The following is a 15,831-nucleotide window of genomic DNA, read 5'->3' on the forward strand; positions in this document are numbered from 1 at the left end:
GAAGTAACGCTCATAGGCTATTCAAACCGTTTGACCTTTGGAATGAAAACGTCTGCATTATAACAGCGGACGAAGGAACACGGACACAAGATAAATAAACAAGTATAACGTTAAATTAATTCAAATAATCGAAAGGGAAAGAAAAAAAAAAATAGAAATCCAACCACATTCGGTGTCCTAGTGCCCTTGGTCTCTCCAGTCACAGAGTTAAAATCCCCGCTATGGTATGTCCCGCTTATTGAAGTGCGCGTTTAGTAACTTTCATACAGAATATTGCCTTCTTTCACTAACATCGTTGGACTGCTTTATTTAATAAATCATTTGTTAGAGTGCACGCACTAAACCCGTGAATAATATTTAGTACTAATTAGTAGTAATTTATACAGAATCCTTTGTTTCCTATTGTTTGATCATCACTACTTAGTACTAAAAATTAGTATTTGTTTCACGGGTTTAGTGCGAACACTTTATATACTATATAACTACCAGTAGAAAAGGGTTAGAAAAGCAACTTTTTTTTTGGCTACAGTTGTGATGAAACACAATGACAAGCCGTTTGCACTACATCTCAAACACAAAATCCAAGGAGTTTTCAAGGACAAAAATTACGATTTTCAAGACCATTTTGTTTGTGAATTTTTTACTTAACAATTCATAGAGACAAAAAACATTATTTTAAAGACTTTATTTTAGCAATGACTCATATAAAGTCAGGGATTTCCAATACTAGTGAGGGGAAGAGGCCACTCCCTACCAAAAAAAATTATCCCTTCAAAACACATGCTGATTTCATATACCCAATGGAGAGGGAATTTAAAATTAGTCAGGATTTCCAATACTAGTGACAGGAAGAGGCCAATCCCTACCAAAAAATATCCCTCCATCCCCCTCTCTTCAAACACATGAAGTTGGCGAGGGAATTTGAATTAGTCAAGATTTCCGATACCAGCAAGGGGAAGAGGGCTACACCCTGCTACAACAAATCAACTCTCCATCCCTTCCCCCCCCCCCCCCCCCCCAAAAAAAAACATGCAGATTTTATATACCCAAGGGGAAGGGAGGTCGTAGGGTCAAAGATTCTCTAGAACTCATTCTTGAAATACTCTACAATGTATATAACATAATACAGCTGTACATAAATGTTGAGTTTTTCTTTATGCTTTATATATTATTTGATCTACTAATTTAAAGCTTAATTCTATCATTCCTAAAATCTAATTCAGTCAATGAGTAGAACTAATAATAAATTAATAACAATAATAATAGCACTTGATGTTTCATTGTTTCCTTTACCCTATATTCTGAGGCTTTGCGCACTTACACTTTCAGTCCTCAAGACTCATTTACTCAGGGTTAACCTCATTTCGGTGTCAAAATATTCACAAATACCAATAGTATTTTTGACTGTTACTAAAAATAGACTTGTAAAGACTTGTGGGATAGAAATGAAGACAAACATTGCAAATAAAGGCATTGAATACATGGAAAAGAATGATTTCAGTTGAAAAACCAAAGTTCTTCCATGAATTGCAAACAACAAGACTTACAAAACAACAACGAGGGAGGGGGGTATGGATAATTTCTGGAACTACACATTATAATAATTCAGATAATACCTCTGTTAATTTGAAAATGTGAAATTTCATTTCTTTCTTATATAAATGATGTGTGTTGAAATGCACTGTATTTAAATTTAAACTATGAAACCATAAACTTTTGATTCATACAGGTATTAGCCCATTTAGCTTACTGGCAAGAATTCAAGAGATTGATGGATCGACAGATATTGTATTTGCAGGGCAAAATCATTCCATGGAGGCTGTAGGAAGGAGGATGAATGTCTCTCTTTCATAAGGTCAAAAAGATTAATTCCCAATTTTTAAAACAAATGATATCATTAAAAATCCCAAATTCCCTCAATAACCTACCCCAATAATTAAGGTGTTCCCTAATTGAATGAAAAAAAATATTGTTCCCAAACTTTTACACTCACATCTCACCCTTTCTCCCACCTCAAAGGAATAAGTCCCTCAAATCAGAAGTTTATGGCTCAAACTCAGGTTAGCTTTTAATTTTGGGCCAGAGCCACATCAATGCTAACGCTGCTGGAATAACAATACAGACGACAACTACTACTGCTACAAATCCCTTCCATCCTATGCCATAAACATTCCCTAAGTCTCTCTTTTCTGCCTGCATTTTTAGAGGACGTATACAAGTCACTGTAAGTGTTCTTGCAACTTCGTCCAGATTTGCTTTTCGCAGTGGAGTCCCTTTGCAAATCATTCTTAAATCTTCATCCATGCTTCGAAGGAAGCTATTAGGTGAATCCAAAGCAGAACGAATGCTTATTTTTCTGACACATTCATCATCATCATCATCATACCCATTTACTAATGTTCCATTCATTCCTGATGATGAGGGATCCAGGTTCAGTGGTTCTGGTTTGTGTTTCTTTTTTTCTTCGTCTTCTTGTGCTAGTATTCCATGTGGCTGAACTGGTATTCTGATTTTTTGTAGAGCATGAAAGTCTTGTTCGGAATATAAATTGTTTGCTCTTTTGATTTCCTCCATCTACAAAAAAAAAAAAGAAAAAATTACTGTGACTACGCATACATGTACAGCAAATATAAGTTCACTTTAATATATAATCATTGATGAAATATCTATTTCTATATCTATTACTAAAAATAGATATATTCACATGACCTGAGAGTATGAACCTTGATTCATTTAGTGGATGAAGAGCCACTGTGGAAATGCCATTTTTATATTCCATTCATTTATTTGTGTTCACTTTTTTATTTACATATGAAGACTCATAGCTAATAAGCTGATCATGAGACACGATGAACTTTAGAGACACAACATGCTGGTTTTGAAAGCACTTTTATTATGTTTACGACTCAGAGCCTTGATCAAAATGACTGCCATTCATGCTATCTTGGGTTTTTGAACCTTGACAAACTTGACTGCATTTGATCACATTTACATGCAAATTTGCGCCATATAACGGCTGGACATCAAACAATGTCAGGCCGGAACTGGGACTTGTCCAGTCAAATCTTTGCCTTGTTGGTCATTTTCAGCAGTAACATTTAGTCAAAAATTATTAATAAACATGACTAAGCAAAAACTTATTTGGCCTGTGATTGGCCATTATTTTATAATAATATTGATCAAAATATTTAATTAATTATTATATTTAATCGATTAAAATGTTTTTTTAATATTAAAATATATTAAAATTAGATAAATTTAAAAAAATCAAGTGTTTAAAAACAAAATTAAGCAAAATTGAAAAAATAGTTCTTCAAAATCATTCAAAGCACAGCTTTTCTTTCCTAAACATTGCATAAAGCTATATAAAAACATGGTGCATACACCAAATAAAAAAACATTGCTGGATTGAAAAGGTTAAATCATTGTTGCTAAGACCAAAGGGTGTTCTAAGTTAATAGTTAATAATATGCATCTATTACCAGTATTGCAGCTCTCAAACATTGATATCTAACCTATATACTGTATATAACAAGCTATAACCTAACAAAGCTTCATGTATGTGCCTGTATGCAAACATATTCCAGACACCTAGGATATTGACTACCCAGAATACCCCTGGATCTTAATTTCAATGATTTAACCCTTTCAACCTGACAACGTTTTTAAATATGGCATATGCATAAATGTCTTGAATTCACCACGTTATTTGTACAGCTTTATGCACTGTTTATAAAAGAGCAGCTGTGCTTTTGAATTATTTTGAAGAACTATTTGTTTCATCAGGTTTTGGCAGTTTCACCAAAAGGCGCAGCTGAGCAAAAATAGACCTCATATGAGAGGGTGACTTTAAATTGATTCTAACTGTAAGCAGATAAAAACATAAAAGATAAAACATCTACTTTCAATAAATTGCGACAAAAGATTCTTAAGATGGCTTATAGAGGGCAAACCATGTATGTGTGAAATATTACTAATTATTAAACAAAATAGCACCAATGAAACATAATTGAAAACAAAAAAAAATAGATGTGTTTAGTGCAATTTAGTTTTTGTGCTATTTTACGGATATAATATTATGATTTGCACTCTAGTAAAGAAACAAAATAAAAAAATTTCAAAAGTACTCTGTAAGAGATGCTTCGACATTATCAAGTCAAAAAACTTACATATAAAGAATAATATAATTATATAAAAAAGCTGAATTCCTATGGGACTATTGTTTGTTTTTTGTCCAATAGGAATTCAGCTTAAAACTTTAAACAAAAATATAAGCTATCCTAAAAATAATGCACCTAAGTATTCATAATATTTTGCCGGAAGTCTAAAGCTAATATTTAACAAACAAATCATGTGCAGACCTGGACATTTTATATTTTTTTTAACAAAACATTAAAAAGGAAATAAAAATAACTTCATTCTAGGAAAATTTAGTGAGAAAAAACAGGTTTTATTAAGAAGTATTTTTTGTTCATAAATTTTCACTCAGCATTGAATATCACAGATTCCTTTAAAAACCTATTGGATTAATCTCTTCAACAAATCTAAAAAAATTACTAGTTTCTGTTTGGATTATTGGCTGTCAATTTTCTCTTACTCTGTTCCAAAAATTAATAGTCCCCTTCACAGTTCCCTGTGCCATCTTGAAAGGTAGCCATGCCTTTGCATCCAAGTGAGAAGGAGGGTGAGCTTGTAATGATAGAGACATTTTTTGACCACCTTGAAAAAATTTTAATGTGCCTCTATTATTGCAAGCTCACATGCTTGTTCCATCTCGCTTGGATGCAATTGGCATAGCTACCTTTCAAGATGGCACAGGGAACTGCGAAGGGGACTATTGTGCCAGGCAATTAATTTGAATTCATTTGAATGATACCCAAAACGTTTTGCCGATATTTCATATATTTTAAATACACATATTTTGTAGATATGTTATTAATATTAATAATAATAATAGAAAATACCACCTTGGCCCTCAAAGAATCAATGAAAAATACCACTTGTAATTGATGAAAGTGGCTTTTCAAATAAGAGTGGTATTTTCCATTAATTCTTTGAGGACTAATGTAAGGTGGTATATCCTATATATATAATATAATATTAATGCAATTCTAAAAATAGTATCATATTAAGGGCTTTTTGAAGTAGGAAGGTGTAGGATTTAAAGGGCCTCAAAAAATTTAATCCATAATATTTTTGCTCAATAGCAATTCCAACAAATAAATTGGAAGAAACATTCGAGATAAACATATAAACAAATTGAATACCTCTAGATCAGGTAATACTTCGAATTGTGAAAGTTTTAAAGATATTTTCAAAGTCTTATAACTTTGTACACGTATTGTTTACATATATTATCGATATTATTTCCAGAAACTCAAAATTACGAATTTACTAATATTATAATTCGTTAAATCTATAAACATCTACAATTACAAAATTCTCATTAGGTGAATAAGAATATTGGTTAGAGAAAAGGAAAATAACTCACCGTACAACCAAAATTGAGAGCAAATCTTTGTAAAGTATCGTTCGGTTTGACATCTTTCTCGATAATATGGCTTTTTTTGAGATCTAGTGAAGTTAAACTACTAGTGATTCCTCCTTTACCCCTGGATCGTACTTCTGATAACTCCAAAGCGTCATCATCCACTGATAAGTCCTCAGTTGAATCATTCCCAAAGATGTAAACTCTAGATGCCGATCTGTTCTGGATTTCTCCGAAGGACTCATGATCATTCTTATCGACTTTAAGCTTGGAATATTTTGAGTAACCCGTTCTTTTACTCATAATAGACTAATGTGAAGGCCAGCCTGGTTATTACATCGTAGATTTAAGGTGAAAGATACTGTTTAAATTTTTGCGATTGAGAATCGTAAAAGAAAATCCAGGAGTATTAATTTCACAGATTCACATCTTGTTCGTCCGCCATCTTTATATAACACGTCAGTGTCAACCTACTCGGTATTAGGCTCTTCCGTTGACTCACGAAAATAATGGACCATGTAGGCCTGGGATCAACAAACAGCGAATTCTTTGTTGGTTTCTTTATCTTCTTTTTCTTCTTCTGTTATTTTCTTACTTTTTTATTTCGATGCTGTCCTTTCTTTTCTTTTCCTTCTTTCGTTTTTCTTTTCTTTTTTCTTTCTTTTCGCATTCTTTTCTCTCTCTCTCTCTCTCTCTCTCTCTCTCATTCCTTCTTTCCTTTCTTTCTTTCTTTGTTTTATTTTTAGCTTTTTCCTTTCGCTTAATAACTTGTGAGCCAATTCTGTGGAATAACTCCGACCTAGCCATGGGCGGCGCCATGGGCCAAGGAAGGGAGCCTGAAGCTATTCGGTTACTAAATCAAACGCCCTTTGGCAAACTCGTGGATACTTGTTGCACTTTTCGAAGATTGGTCTTCCTGTGCCCTCCTTATGCTTGTTGACATTCTCAAAGACTCAAAGAATATTTCGCTCGATTAAATATTTTAAATACTCAATTATCTAGTAAGATGAGTAATCGTCCTTTTTATTTTTATTTTAACACCTAGTTCTTCGCTATTTTGTTGAGTTTGGAAGCGAATTCTGTGATAAATTAATTCTCTGAACTTCAATTAATACGAACTACGAAAGACGACTACGACTTCGATGGAGTTAACTTAGTACAAGCCAGAGTATAATTGGAAGAAGATCTATTTGAAAACGCTTTCTCTGTTTTCAATTTCAAATGCGGGCTGTGTGTTTTATTCCAGGAATCATTCGACCTACGAGCTCAAAACTCAATACAAGATAATCGGCCGTTTATGATAAAATCGGGACGATCAACATAAAGCGTTGCGTTTATGCGTGTTGATTTACATTACTACTTATCTTGACCTTCAATGGTCACGGCTCCTACATTTGTTTCGAATGAAACTATTTATTTACACTTTGAACTAAGCAAATATTTTATAGAAATTCGTTTAGAAATGCTCTTTATTTTGTCTTCATCCAAGTCGGTAAATTAATGATTATTTATTGGAGCGAATTCTCGTTAGACCTTCGCACATTTCAACATACAATCTGAGCATTGCTTCGGCTGTTTGTAATCTTGTACAGTATAATGTGTTGCGATCAATCAACTTTTTATTCAGAACGGCTTATTTAAATTACAAAACTGGCCGAACTTCCTTCAAAACTCCATTGGAATTGTTCTTTTTTTCGTCTTTTGCTATTTTTTGCTACATCTACATTGATAGTTTTCTTAAGAAGTCACTTGATCAGTAATATTAAAACTTCGCTCGATCGAGTTTATGAGATTTTATTGCTGAATATCGCCGTGACTTTGAGCTGTCTCTATGGAGAGTAAAGTCCTCCAGAGCTTGAAATCAGACTCTTTTCTTGAGTTCTAATTAAAATAGCTTTTTTCGATAACCGATGGCTCGATCTACGAGTCTTCTGAAAAATCGAAATTTTGACGTTGTACCTAATAAGCGTTTTTGTTTACTTTTTAAAATACATCAGAAAAAAGGTCTAACTAATTGAAATTTTATTTCAGGCGTTAATTTTATAATTTTACTTCAATTTGCATCTTTCCTTGATTCTTTTATTATGAATAATTCGAAGATAGAACTATGTGAGAGTGTGCACATGCACAGTGGGCCCCCAAGGCGTCTAAAAGTGCTAGAAATATATCCCACATGGAACAACAGCATCTCGTTTCCTCATATAAATAACAAAGTGATCTATATTGTATATAAGAGCTTTGTACTTGTTACTATCGTGTAACATTCGTAATCAGATGACGTAAGACGATAGACAAACGTTTAATTATCGATCTGCTAACATCTTAGTGAGTGAGTGAGTGAGCGAGTGAGTGAGCGAGTGAGTGAGTGACACATTTGCATATTCAGACCCCTCACAATAACTCGTTTCTACGCTTCGCGTATCCACGAGTTAAAAAGGGGAAAAATCAATGTCAAGATCTTAGTGTTGCCATACAAAAAAATGTGAAGAAAAAAAAACGATCATAGAGCCACTATGTTGATTTTAAATAATAATAGAAATATGAATTAGAGTCAATTTTTCCTATTTCATTTTCACCTTTCACTTTTGTTTAAATTAGCTCCCTGTATTCCCACTGACCAATCAGCATCAAGTTTGGAATTTTCGCGCGCTTACTGCACGCTTGCCGAAAACACGTGTGTGTTTATCGTGCACTAATCGGCAGTCAATCGGCAGTTGATGTTGAGAACAGCGGAGGGCCGGAAAGAGAACGGAGAAGATATCGCAAAAGCTCTGGAACGAGCGGGCTTTCAAGGGCTTGAAAAACTAAAATTATGGACCAAAAAGGTTGAAGGTATTTCGTCTTAAATATAATTTATCAATCAATCAGTTAAGGTAGTAAAAAGACAAAGAATCGCAGCAAGGTACTCGGACTTCCTCGGACTTGCCACTCGTCTGTACTAGTCGATTACTCGTCGTTACACAAAGAACTCGATTGACCAATCAGCATCAAGTTTGGATTTTCCCGCGTTTGCCGAAGACGGGTGTGTGCTTTTTGACGCTAATCTCTCAGAGAAGAAAAAAAGTCCGCAAAAAAGCTCGCAAAAATAGTTGAAGAAAATTGAAGAAGCCTTTTGAAGGCTAAAAAAATCCCTAAAATTATGGACGAAAACTACTGAAAAGGTATGGGATGAGGCGTTCGGATAGTTTGTATATCAATTAGAAATCAGGTCTTGAAGGGATTTTTTCTGGTATTTAGAGCTCCATACTTTACCTTCAACTACTCTTAGTATTAAATATAATTATTTGTTACTTGCTTTCCAATTTGTTTTCTCCCTGAATTGTTAATTTACCTTATGCATTTTAATCGGTTTTAAAGCTTAATATTATTAACTCTTTAAGGATTACCGTACTTGGCTGCTTGAATTTATGGAGTTTTCTCCTAGCATTTTTGACTTGCAAAGATATTTTCCATACCTTCGAGTCAGTTGTAAGAACTCTTGTTCCTTTTGTTTACACTTTAGAAAACTCTTACGTGCATGTGTTCAAGCTATTTAAAAGTTTGGACTGTAGATTTACAGCGTTTTCTAAGTATGCTTGCTAAACAACGCAAACTTGGACTTTTTCTTGGACTAAGATTATGTTTTGTAGATGAATTTAATTATTGTATTTCTCGTCTGGTATATAGAGTGAAGAGCTGTGCGGGACTCTATCTCCAATTTTAAAAATGGTTTGGATATATATCGATATCACGAACAAATAAAGTCGTAACAATGTTCTGAATAAGTAAAATGAGTGCTTCTCTTTTCTCTACAGCATAACTTTTCTAATATTTCAGCAATTGTATTTAAGTTTAACTTCAGTTATTGACAAAATGTCTTAAAAGACCTAAAAGTCTTATATAAACGGTCTTTTGTTTTTAGATTAAATTGTATATTACACCCACATGGCTGACACACGAATACTAATAATTACATTACACTATCTGTGCTTACTGCTTTCTGTATTGATTTCGTTGTTCAGGGTTCTATTTTAAGGGATCCAGGCATAGTTGAATTGTGCAGAGTGCAGGTCTTACGCTTAGGAGCCAATGTGCTATGAATGTTTCATACGAATACAGCTTCAACACTCGGGCAAACAGTGCATTCCGTTTAACCCGGCGTGTCGAGTGTTCTACGAACCTATTTTATTATTTAAGCTAGAATAATGACCAATAGGACGTTTGCATGATGGCGTCATTTGACTCCTACTACCACAATGCTTCGCGAATTTTCTTTCTTATTTACAGTCAAACAAGCTCACACATTGACCCCTAGAGTCGATTAATGATTTGAATTTTCGAATTTTGATTTCATTATTCAGTTGAAATTTACAACGTCGAAAACGAAGATATGAAAATTCCAATCAACTTTAAATTCAATATACGACATTTTGATTGGTTAATCAGTGCTAACACAGCAGGAAGACCAAGAAAACATGGCGGCCAGAAATAGTCTTGGCCGTGTTTATGTGCTGGGAAAGCCTTTATGTACCTGATATTATTCGACAGGAAATTGTTCATCTCAGCAATAGCGGATTGTCCAATAAAGCAATTTCGCGACAACTGAAAATTTCTAGTTGGGGAGTCCAGAAAATACTTCAACATTATCGACAACATGGAACTGTGTCTCCATTTTGCTCAAGACGGGAGCGTTCCCTACAAAATTACTGATGATATCCCCCAAGTAATTGAGGCATGGAAATTACAAAACCTAGTGTGTATATGCTAATGAAATGAGAGAGCGACTTCTGCTCGAAGGTATCTGTAATTTAGATAGTTTACCTTCTTCATCACGAGTCGAATAATGAACTGAATTTTCATTTGAATATTGCGATATTGCATTATTCCGGTTCGTACGTATAAAAGGAATAATCGACCAATGATTTCATTAATCGAATCTAGGGGTCAACGCGTGAGCTTGTTTGACTGTAAATTTGTATTCCCTCATGAGAATAGTAAGACAATTGGTGCTAATTAACTGAACAAAAGAAAGTGTGCAAGGGAGTCTGGTAGTAGAGGTCAATGACGCCATCGTGCAAACGTCCTATTGTTCAAAGAACTACTGCGATCGGCTATGAAAATTCAGCTGCTAAACTAAAAAGTATATGTTTATGTTTGTCTGAGTTTTGCCTTTGTCTTCGTTTTTATGATACTAAATTTCTAATTGACATGCATCGTCATCGTTTTCCGTTTGATAACTTTGATTGTCGTATCCTCGATTTTCGGCTTTCATTTTCTTTGTTTCCTCTTTGGAAGCACCTAAGGTTCCATCGAAAGTTAAAGAAACGATATCTTTTATTGCTGGGGACCTGGCTGAAGAAGCTGCCTCACTTGATTTAGGAAGATTGGCACCATCTTGGGGATGACGATGATCTTTAAGGACTTTATTGATGCCTTCGTCTGCAACTGTATTTGGGTCACCTAGCCTCATTTTCATTTCTTCAACTTCGACATCATCATTTTCAAAGCTTGGATTGTTATATTGGCCTCGATGACCAGGTGCTACCTTTTTTTCCTTTGAATGCTGTTTATCTTCATTACTGTGGGATAGTTTTCCCACATTGGCGCCCATATCACGCAGCTCGATTGCATTATCACTAACAACACCGAGGAAAGCTGAAGCATCATATTCTCCTAGATTTCCTGTTACTCCTATAAATTCTGTTGCAGACTCTGAGTCATTAGTAATGTCCAATTGTTTACCATCTTGAGCTGGAGTGGCAGCAACTCCTTGTGTTTGCAGCTGGCTCTGTGTAGAATTTGTGGCAGTTGAGCTGAATTAAAAAAAGGAGATAATTAAGGGCATCGATACAAAACTTATTTTTTCGACTTCTTGAGTTATAGGAATAACTTTCGCTTTGTTTATTAATAGGCGAATAAAAAATCAAAATAGTACAATCCGTTAAAAAATCGTACTTTCTTTTATTATTTTGCCCTTGGTTATTTTTATTTTACTTGCTTATTCATGTTATTTATCCGCCATTAAACTTCATTTAGTTTCTCGTAATCAGACATCACTCTAAGCAAAGTATTACGATAATGACAAACGGTATAATGTATTTTACTAGAAACAACCCAAAAGCATCCAAGTTAAAACAGAATAGTGAAAAAAGAACATTTGTGTGCAAATTTCCTAAGCATGCTTAATTCTTTGTGGTACTTACGATAGATTTATTTTAAATATTCCATTTTTTCTCATTCTTCTTATAAGAATGGCTATCGTTATCAAAATAACTCCTAAAACTAATCCAATGATCCAGGTTAAGGTGGACTTAGGGTCTTGGTGTACTTCAGAACTGCCTACAATAACCAGGCTCGATTCTATCTTGTCACGTGATGCTAGAATTGCCCCGCCAGTCACGTTGTTAAGGCGAACATAGATAACTTGTTTTCCTGTCCTCTTTTCATTACTGGCTACCCTCAGAGATAGAGTAGCGTTCCACTGGCTTTCTGACAATGATATTTTCCCTGACTTTGGCCTTATCAAATCTGAATCAAGTGATTCATTGTTTTGAAGAGACCAATAAACTTCGATGTTTCCGGTGCTGCCTTTGGAACGCTTGATAGGAAGATCTATTTCTTGTGCTCTTGTTTCAAGAAGAACAATTACGTCACCATTTTCGTCGTAAACTGCGAGAGAATTTATGAATATTCAATGAACATTGTACACAATAAATTTAAAAAATAACAGAAAACGAGCGCTGTGTGCTCTCATGCTTAGCACGCGCCTCAACCAATCTGAAAGCAAGATTAACTAATAAGACATTACCGGCAGTTTTAGAAAAATGTAAGGAAAACTCAACGAAGAATTTTTTTATGGTATGAGGGATTTTAGACCTTTTTTAAAAAAAGGTTATGATCACCAACCATAGATATACGCCTATTTAAGAAAAAAGTTGTCGGTCAGAGATTTGAAATGTGAAATCTCAGGCCGAGTAACACGCTGCAGAATGTAATATATTCAATGCCAAACAAAGCAGTTTCCTTCATTAGATTGGTATATGGAGCATCACCTTTGAATTAGAAATGTGCTTTTTCTTGTTTTGACCCATCCAAGAAAACATAGGAGCTCAGAAATTGTGTTTAAACTCAGATCGCCCATTTCAGATCTCCGAGCAACAACGTTTTTTGAAATAGGTGTATATCATCAACAACACCAACAACACCATCAAATCAAACCCCATCCCACCAATACTGCAACTACCAAAATTTACCCGAAGTGTTCTTTTCAAACATTATCAATCCATTCTTTGCTTTGAACGACCAGAAGAAAGCAAACTGAGTCAAGTGACAGAAATGAACAGTGAGAAGTTTGATAGTACGGTTGATGTACTGCCAGGGTTCTGGGCAAGATAGAGATGCATCGATCCTGCAATGAAGGAAAAAAATCGAATAATATTTGCTATACCTATTATCAAGAAAAGCAACATTTACCATGTGTTATTTTTAATATCCCATAAATACAGCACAGGATCAATGTCTTCCTTTTTGACTTCTTTGTTCACCACTTGTTTGTTGGCTCTCACTAAATTCTCTACATCGTAAAACATGGAGATCTTGATCGGCTTAGCAAACTTATATCCCTCTTTGATAGTGTTGTTTAAGGGCTCCATAGCTTTTATCTGGAAGCTGTAATTGCCGAGCATGAATTGCTAGAAATAAAATTTAATAAAGGAGTCAATAAGCACAACACGAGAGAGGGTGTGGAAATTGGGAAAGCCCCTGCGGGCTCAAACAGCATTAAGTAGTGTTTGCTGTTTATCTTTTGCTTCTGAGGCATAAAGTGTTTAAGGGCGCTACTCTAACTCCATAAAATGCCAGCCCATCAGTATATTGCCAGCATATTGCCCAGTTTCATAAATATTAATTGATATTAGTTTCAAAGGACAATGGACAACAATTACGAAATAATTATAAAGCGGATGGCAAGAGGTTTTTTATAGCTCTTAATTATTTTAGGGTCTTAATCATGAATAATCATAATTGCAAAGCAATTTCTAAAGATTCCAAGGAAAACTGTAAGTTTCTGGAGATGCAAATACACTTGATAAATACCTTTGGTTTTGTAGTGCTAGGGTTGGAAAGAGGACCATCTTCAGATTTATTGGATGCAAGGGTCTCGTCATCCAGAGTGTAACACTGAAGTTTTACTTCGCCATCTACAGCTCCTTTGGGAACTTCCAAAGTCCCATATGTTTGCCCAACGCCATCATCCTCTCTGGTTCCATCAGTTTTCACATTCACAGTGTCAAAAAAGAACGATGCTGAAACATTGTTGTCAAACATGTACTCAGACTTTCCAACGATTATGCCATCAGACGACATTGGCTCTGATAATAAACCAGCCTTGTTGGATGCTCTTACGGTTGCAAAATACTTATTTTTCTTCTCCAGCGTGTTGTTCTTAAACTTTGCATACCATATGGTTGCATTTCCAATTTCTTCGTATTCTTTTATGTTTGTAAGACCAGGAGCTGTTCCCCAGGCCACCTCATACGAGCTTATGTCACTGTTTTCATCAGAGGCTTTGAAATATGCAAAAATGATGTCCAGGAATACCTAGAAAATATTCATCAGTTTTAGGAATACGTGGGGGCTCATAAAAGGCACACACGGGAATGATCTTTATACGACATCAAGGAAACAACATGAAGAATTAGACACATTAAATTTAAACGTTTCAACAAGATGCTTAACAATCACCTGGTAGTCCATATCAGGACCAAGTACACCATCTCGTACATACTGCATGGTAGGTGGAGTAGTATCAATTGTCACACCATTTGAATGACCTGCTGAACATCTTTGAGCATTATTACATGCAACCACGGTAACATAGTACGTGTCACCTTGCTGAAAGTCCAGTCCATATTGACTGCCATTTTGCCTATGTCCTGTACTCTCGCACTGCCGAATGTCATCTAGCATGGGTTTTGATCCTACACACCAGAAATACTCTGCTATGTCGCTCTCGTTGTCAGCAAAGTCGATCCATCGAGCGTGAACTTCGGAGGTATTATTAGTATAATCAATGTCCGTATCTTGGAAGCTACGTGTAGAACACTGACTATCTTCGCCGAACGTTTCGTTACTTGAGCAGTTCATATTTTGGTCACTTCCTAGGCCATCATACACAGTACCTACCACAGGAGATGTTGTATCGATAATAAACGGCTCTGATTCAGATGTTGTTGACATACCTGCACGAGTTGTCTCGACTAACTTTATAGTGTACTCGTTGACTGCACCTTCTTCGAAAAACGTACCGTTCATCTGGATTATCTTAATTCCATTGGTTTTATTGCTCGCTTTCTCATTAGTAGGACACATCGAATCATTGCAAACTTTCGTAACAAAATGTAAAGGATCATCAACAAAAGGCAATGCACACTTACGACTTTCACACACTGTACAAATTGTTGTTACACCTCCAAGAGACCTTCTGCCATCCTCGCATGCTTCGCATTTTAATAGATGTTGTTCCACTAACGTTGAAATCTTTATTCTTTTATGGTGAAGAGGGCAGTACGTGACTATATAAACTCTACCAGTTCCCGCGTCTTCATTTCGATCTGGCCATGTTAATTCTCCGGGAGTTCCAAAAACAATAGTCGAACCCTGTATTGAAACACTTACACGTTGCACTCCATTGTCAACACGAAGTTTGTTAACGCGTGAAAGAATTCTTCCTAATCCAAGACACCGACCCAAATCGTACATGAGATGGTATGCAAATGCGCCTTGAAATCCAATTAGTAGAACCCCATCAACACCGCCTAAGGTTTGCATTCCAAGCGCTATAACAGTTCCACCATCCCTATCCATTGAGTCAAATTTATCACTCAGCTTGATGTCTAAAGGTATTTTGTAGGAACATATTTCTTTGTATGACTTGGTATGGATGTCAAGATTTAAGATGGCGATTTTTGAATGTTTCTTGGATACTAGGATCAAGACATCACTCTTTGTGAGTTGCAATGAAGGTTCTGCAAGGTTCATTCCCAGAACCTCAAGGTTAATTCTAAAAGCAACTTCGAAATCTTCCAAAGAATATACTATTACAGAAGATGAAGACAAAACTACTAGAAAATGGTTGTTTATCGCTAGGGCTTTAGCAAATTCTGTACTGTTTTCAGTTTCTCCAAGTATTTTATTGACCTTCCAAACCCCATTTTTTACGTGGAATATCCCAACCACACCTTTGTTTTGTGCAGTTCTTCCGGTAGCTGCTATGGTGGTATTATGTAATACAGCGATTCTACCATCCAATTTTTTCCATGAAAGTATAAGCATTTTTTCAACATGCAACGCCAGTAAACACGACG

The 15,831-nt window shown here is 35.4% G+C and overlaps 2 protein-coding genes across 2 annotated transcripts; both read right to left on the reverse strand.

Moving 5' to 3' along the window:
• Window positions 1-1,142: 1,142 nt before the first annotated feature.
• LOC116293946 (lysM and putative peptidoglycan-binding domain-containing protein 3) lies at window positions 1,143-5,925 on the reverse strand. The gene is made up of 2 exons (XM_031701451.2): window positions 5,492-5,925; window positions 1,143-2,574 (listed from the first exon to the last, which is right to left on the reverse strand). The coding sequence occupies exons 1-2, from the start codon at window positions 5,789-5,791 to the stop codon at window positions 2,062-2,064; spliced, it is 813 nt and encodes a 270-aa protein (XP_031557311.1). The 5' UTR covers window positions 5,792-5,925; the 3' UTR covers window positions 1,143-2,061.
• A 3,179-nt stretch (window positions 5,926-9,104) lies between these two features.
• On the reverse strand, window positions 9,105-15,799 carry LOC116294015 (uncharacterized). The gene is made up of 6 exons (XM_031701533.2): window positions 14,210-15,799; window positions 13,562-14,065; window positions 12,941-13,158; window positions 12,721-12,875; window positions 11,671-12,136; window positions 9,105-11,280 (listed from the first exon to the last, which is right to left on the reverse strand). The coding sequence occupies exons 1-6, from the start codon at window positions 15,797-15,799 to the stop codon at window positions 10,659-10,661; spliced, it is 3,555 nt and encodes a 1,184-aa protein (XP_031557393.2). The 3' UTR covers window positions 9,105-10,658.
• Window positions 15,800-15,831: the final 32 nt, after the last annotated feature.

The sequence above is a fragment of the Actinia tenebrosa genome, unplaced genomic scaffold (genome assembly GCF_029948245.1).
Source record: "Actinia tenebrosa isolate PJP-AT-01 unplaced genomic scaffold, QUT_ActTen_1.0 PGA_scaffold5__44_contigs__length_20552954, whole genome shotgun sequence".
NCBI classification, from domain to species: Eukaryota; Metazoa; Cnidaria; class Anthozoa; order Actiniaria; family Actiniidae; genus Actinia; species Actinia tenebrosa.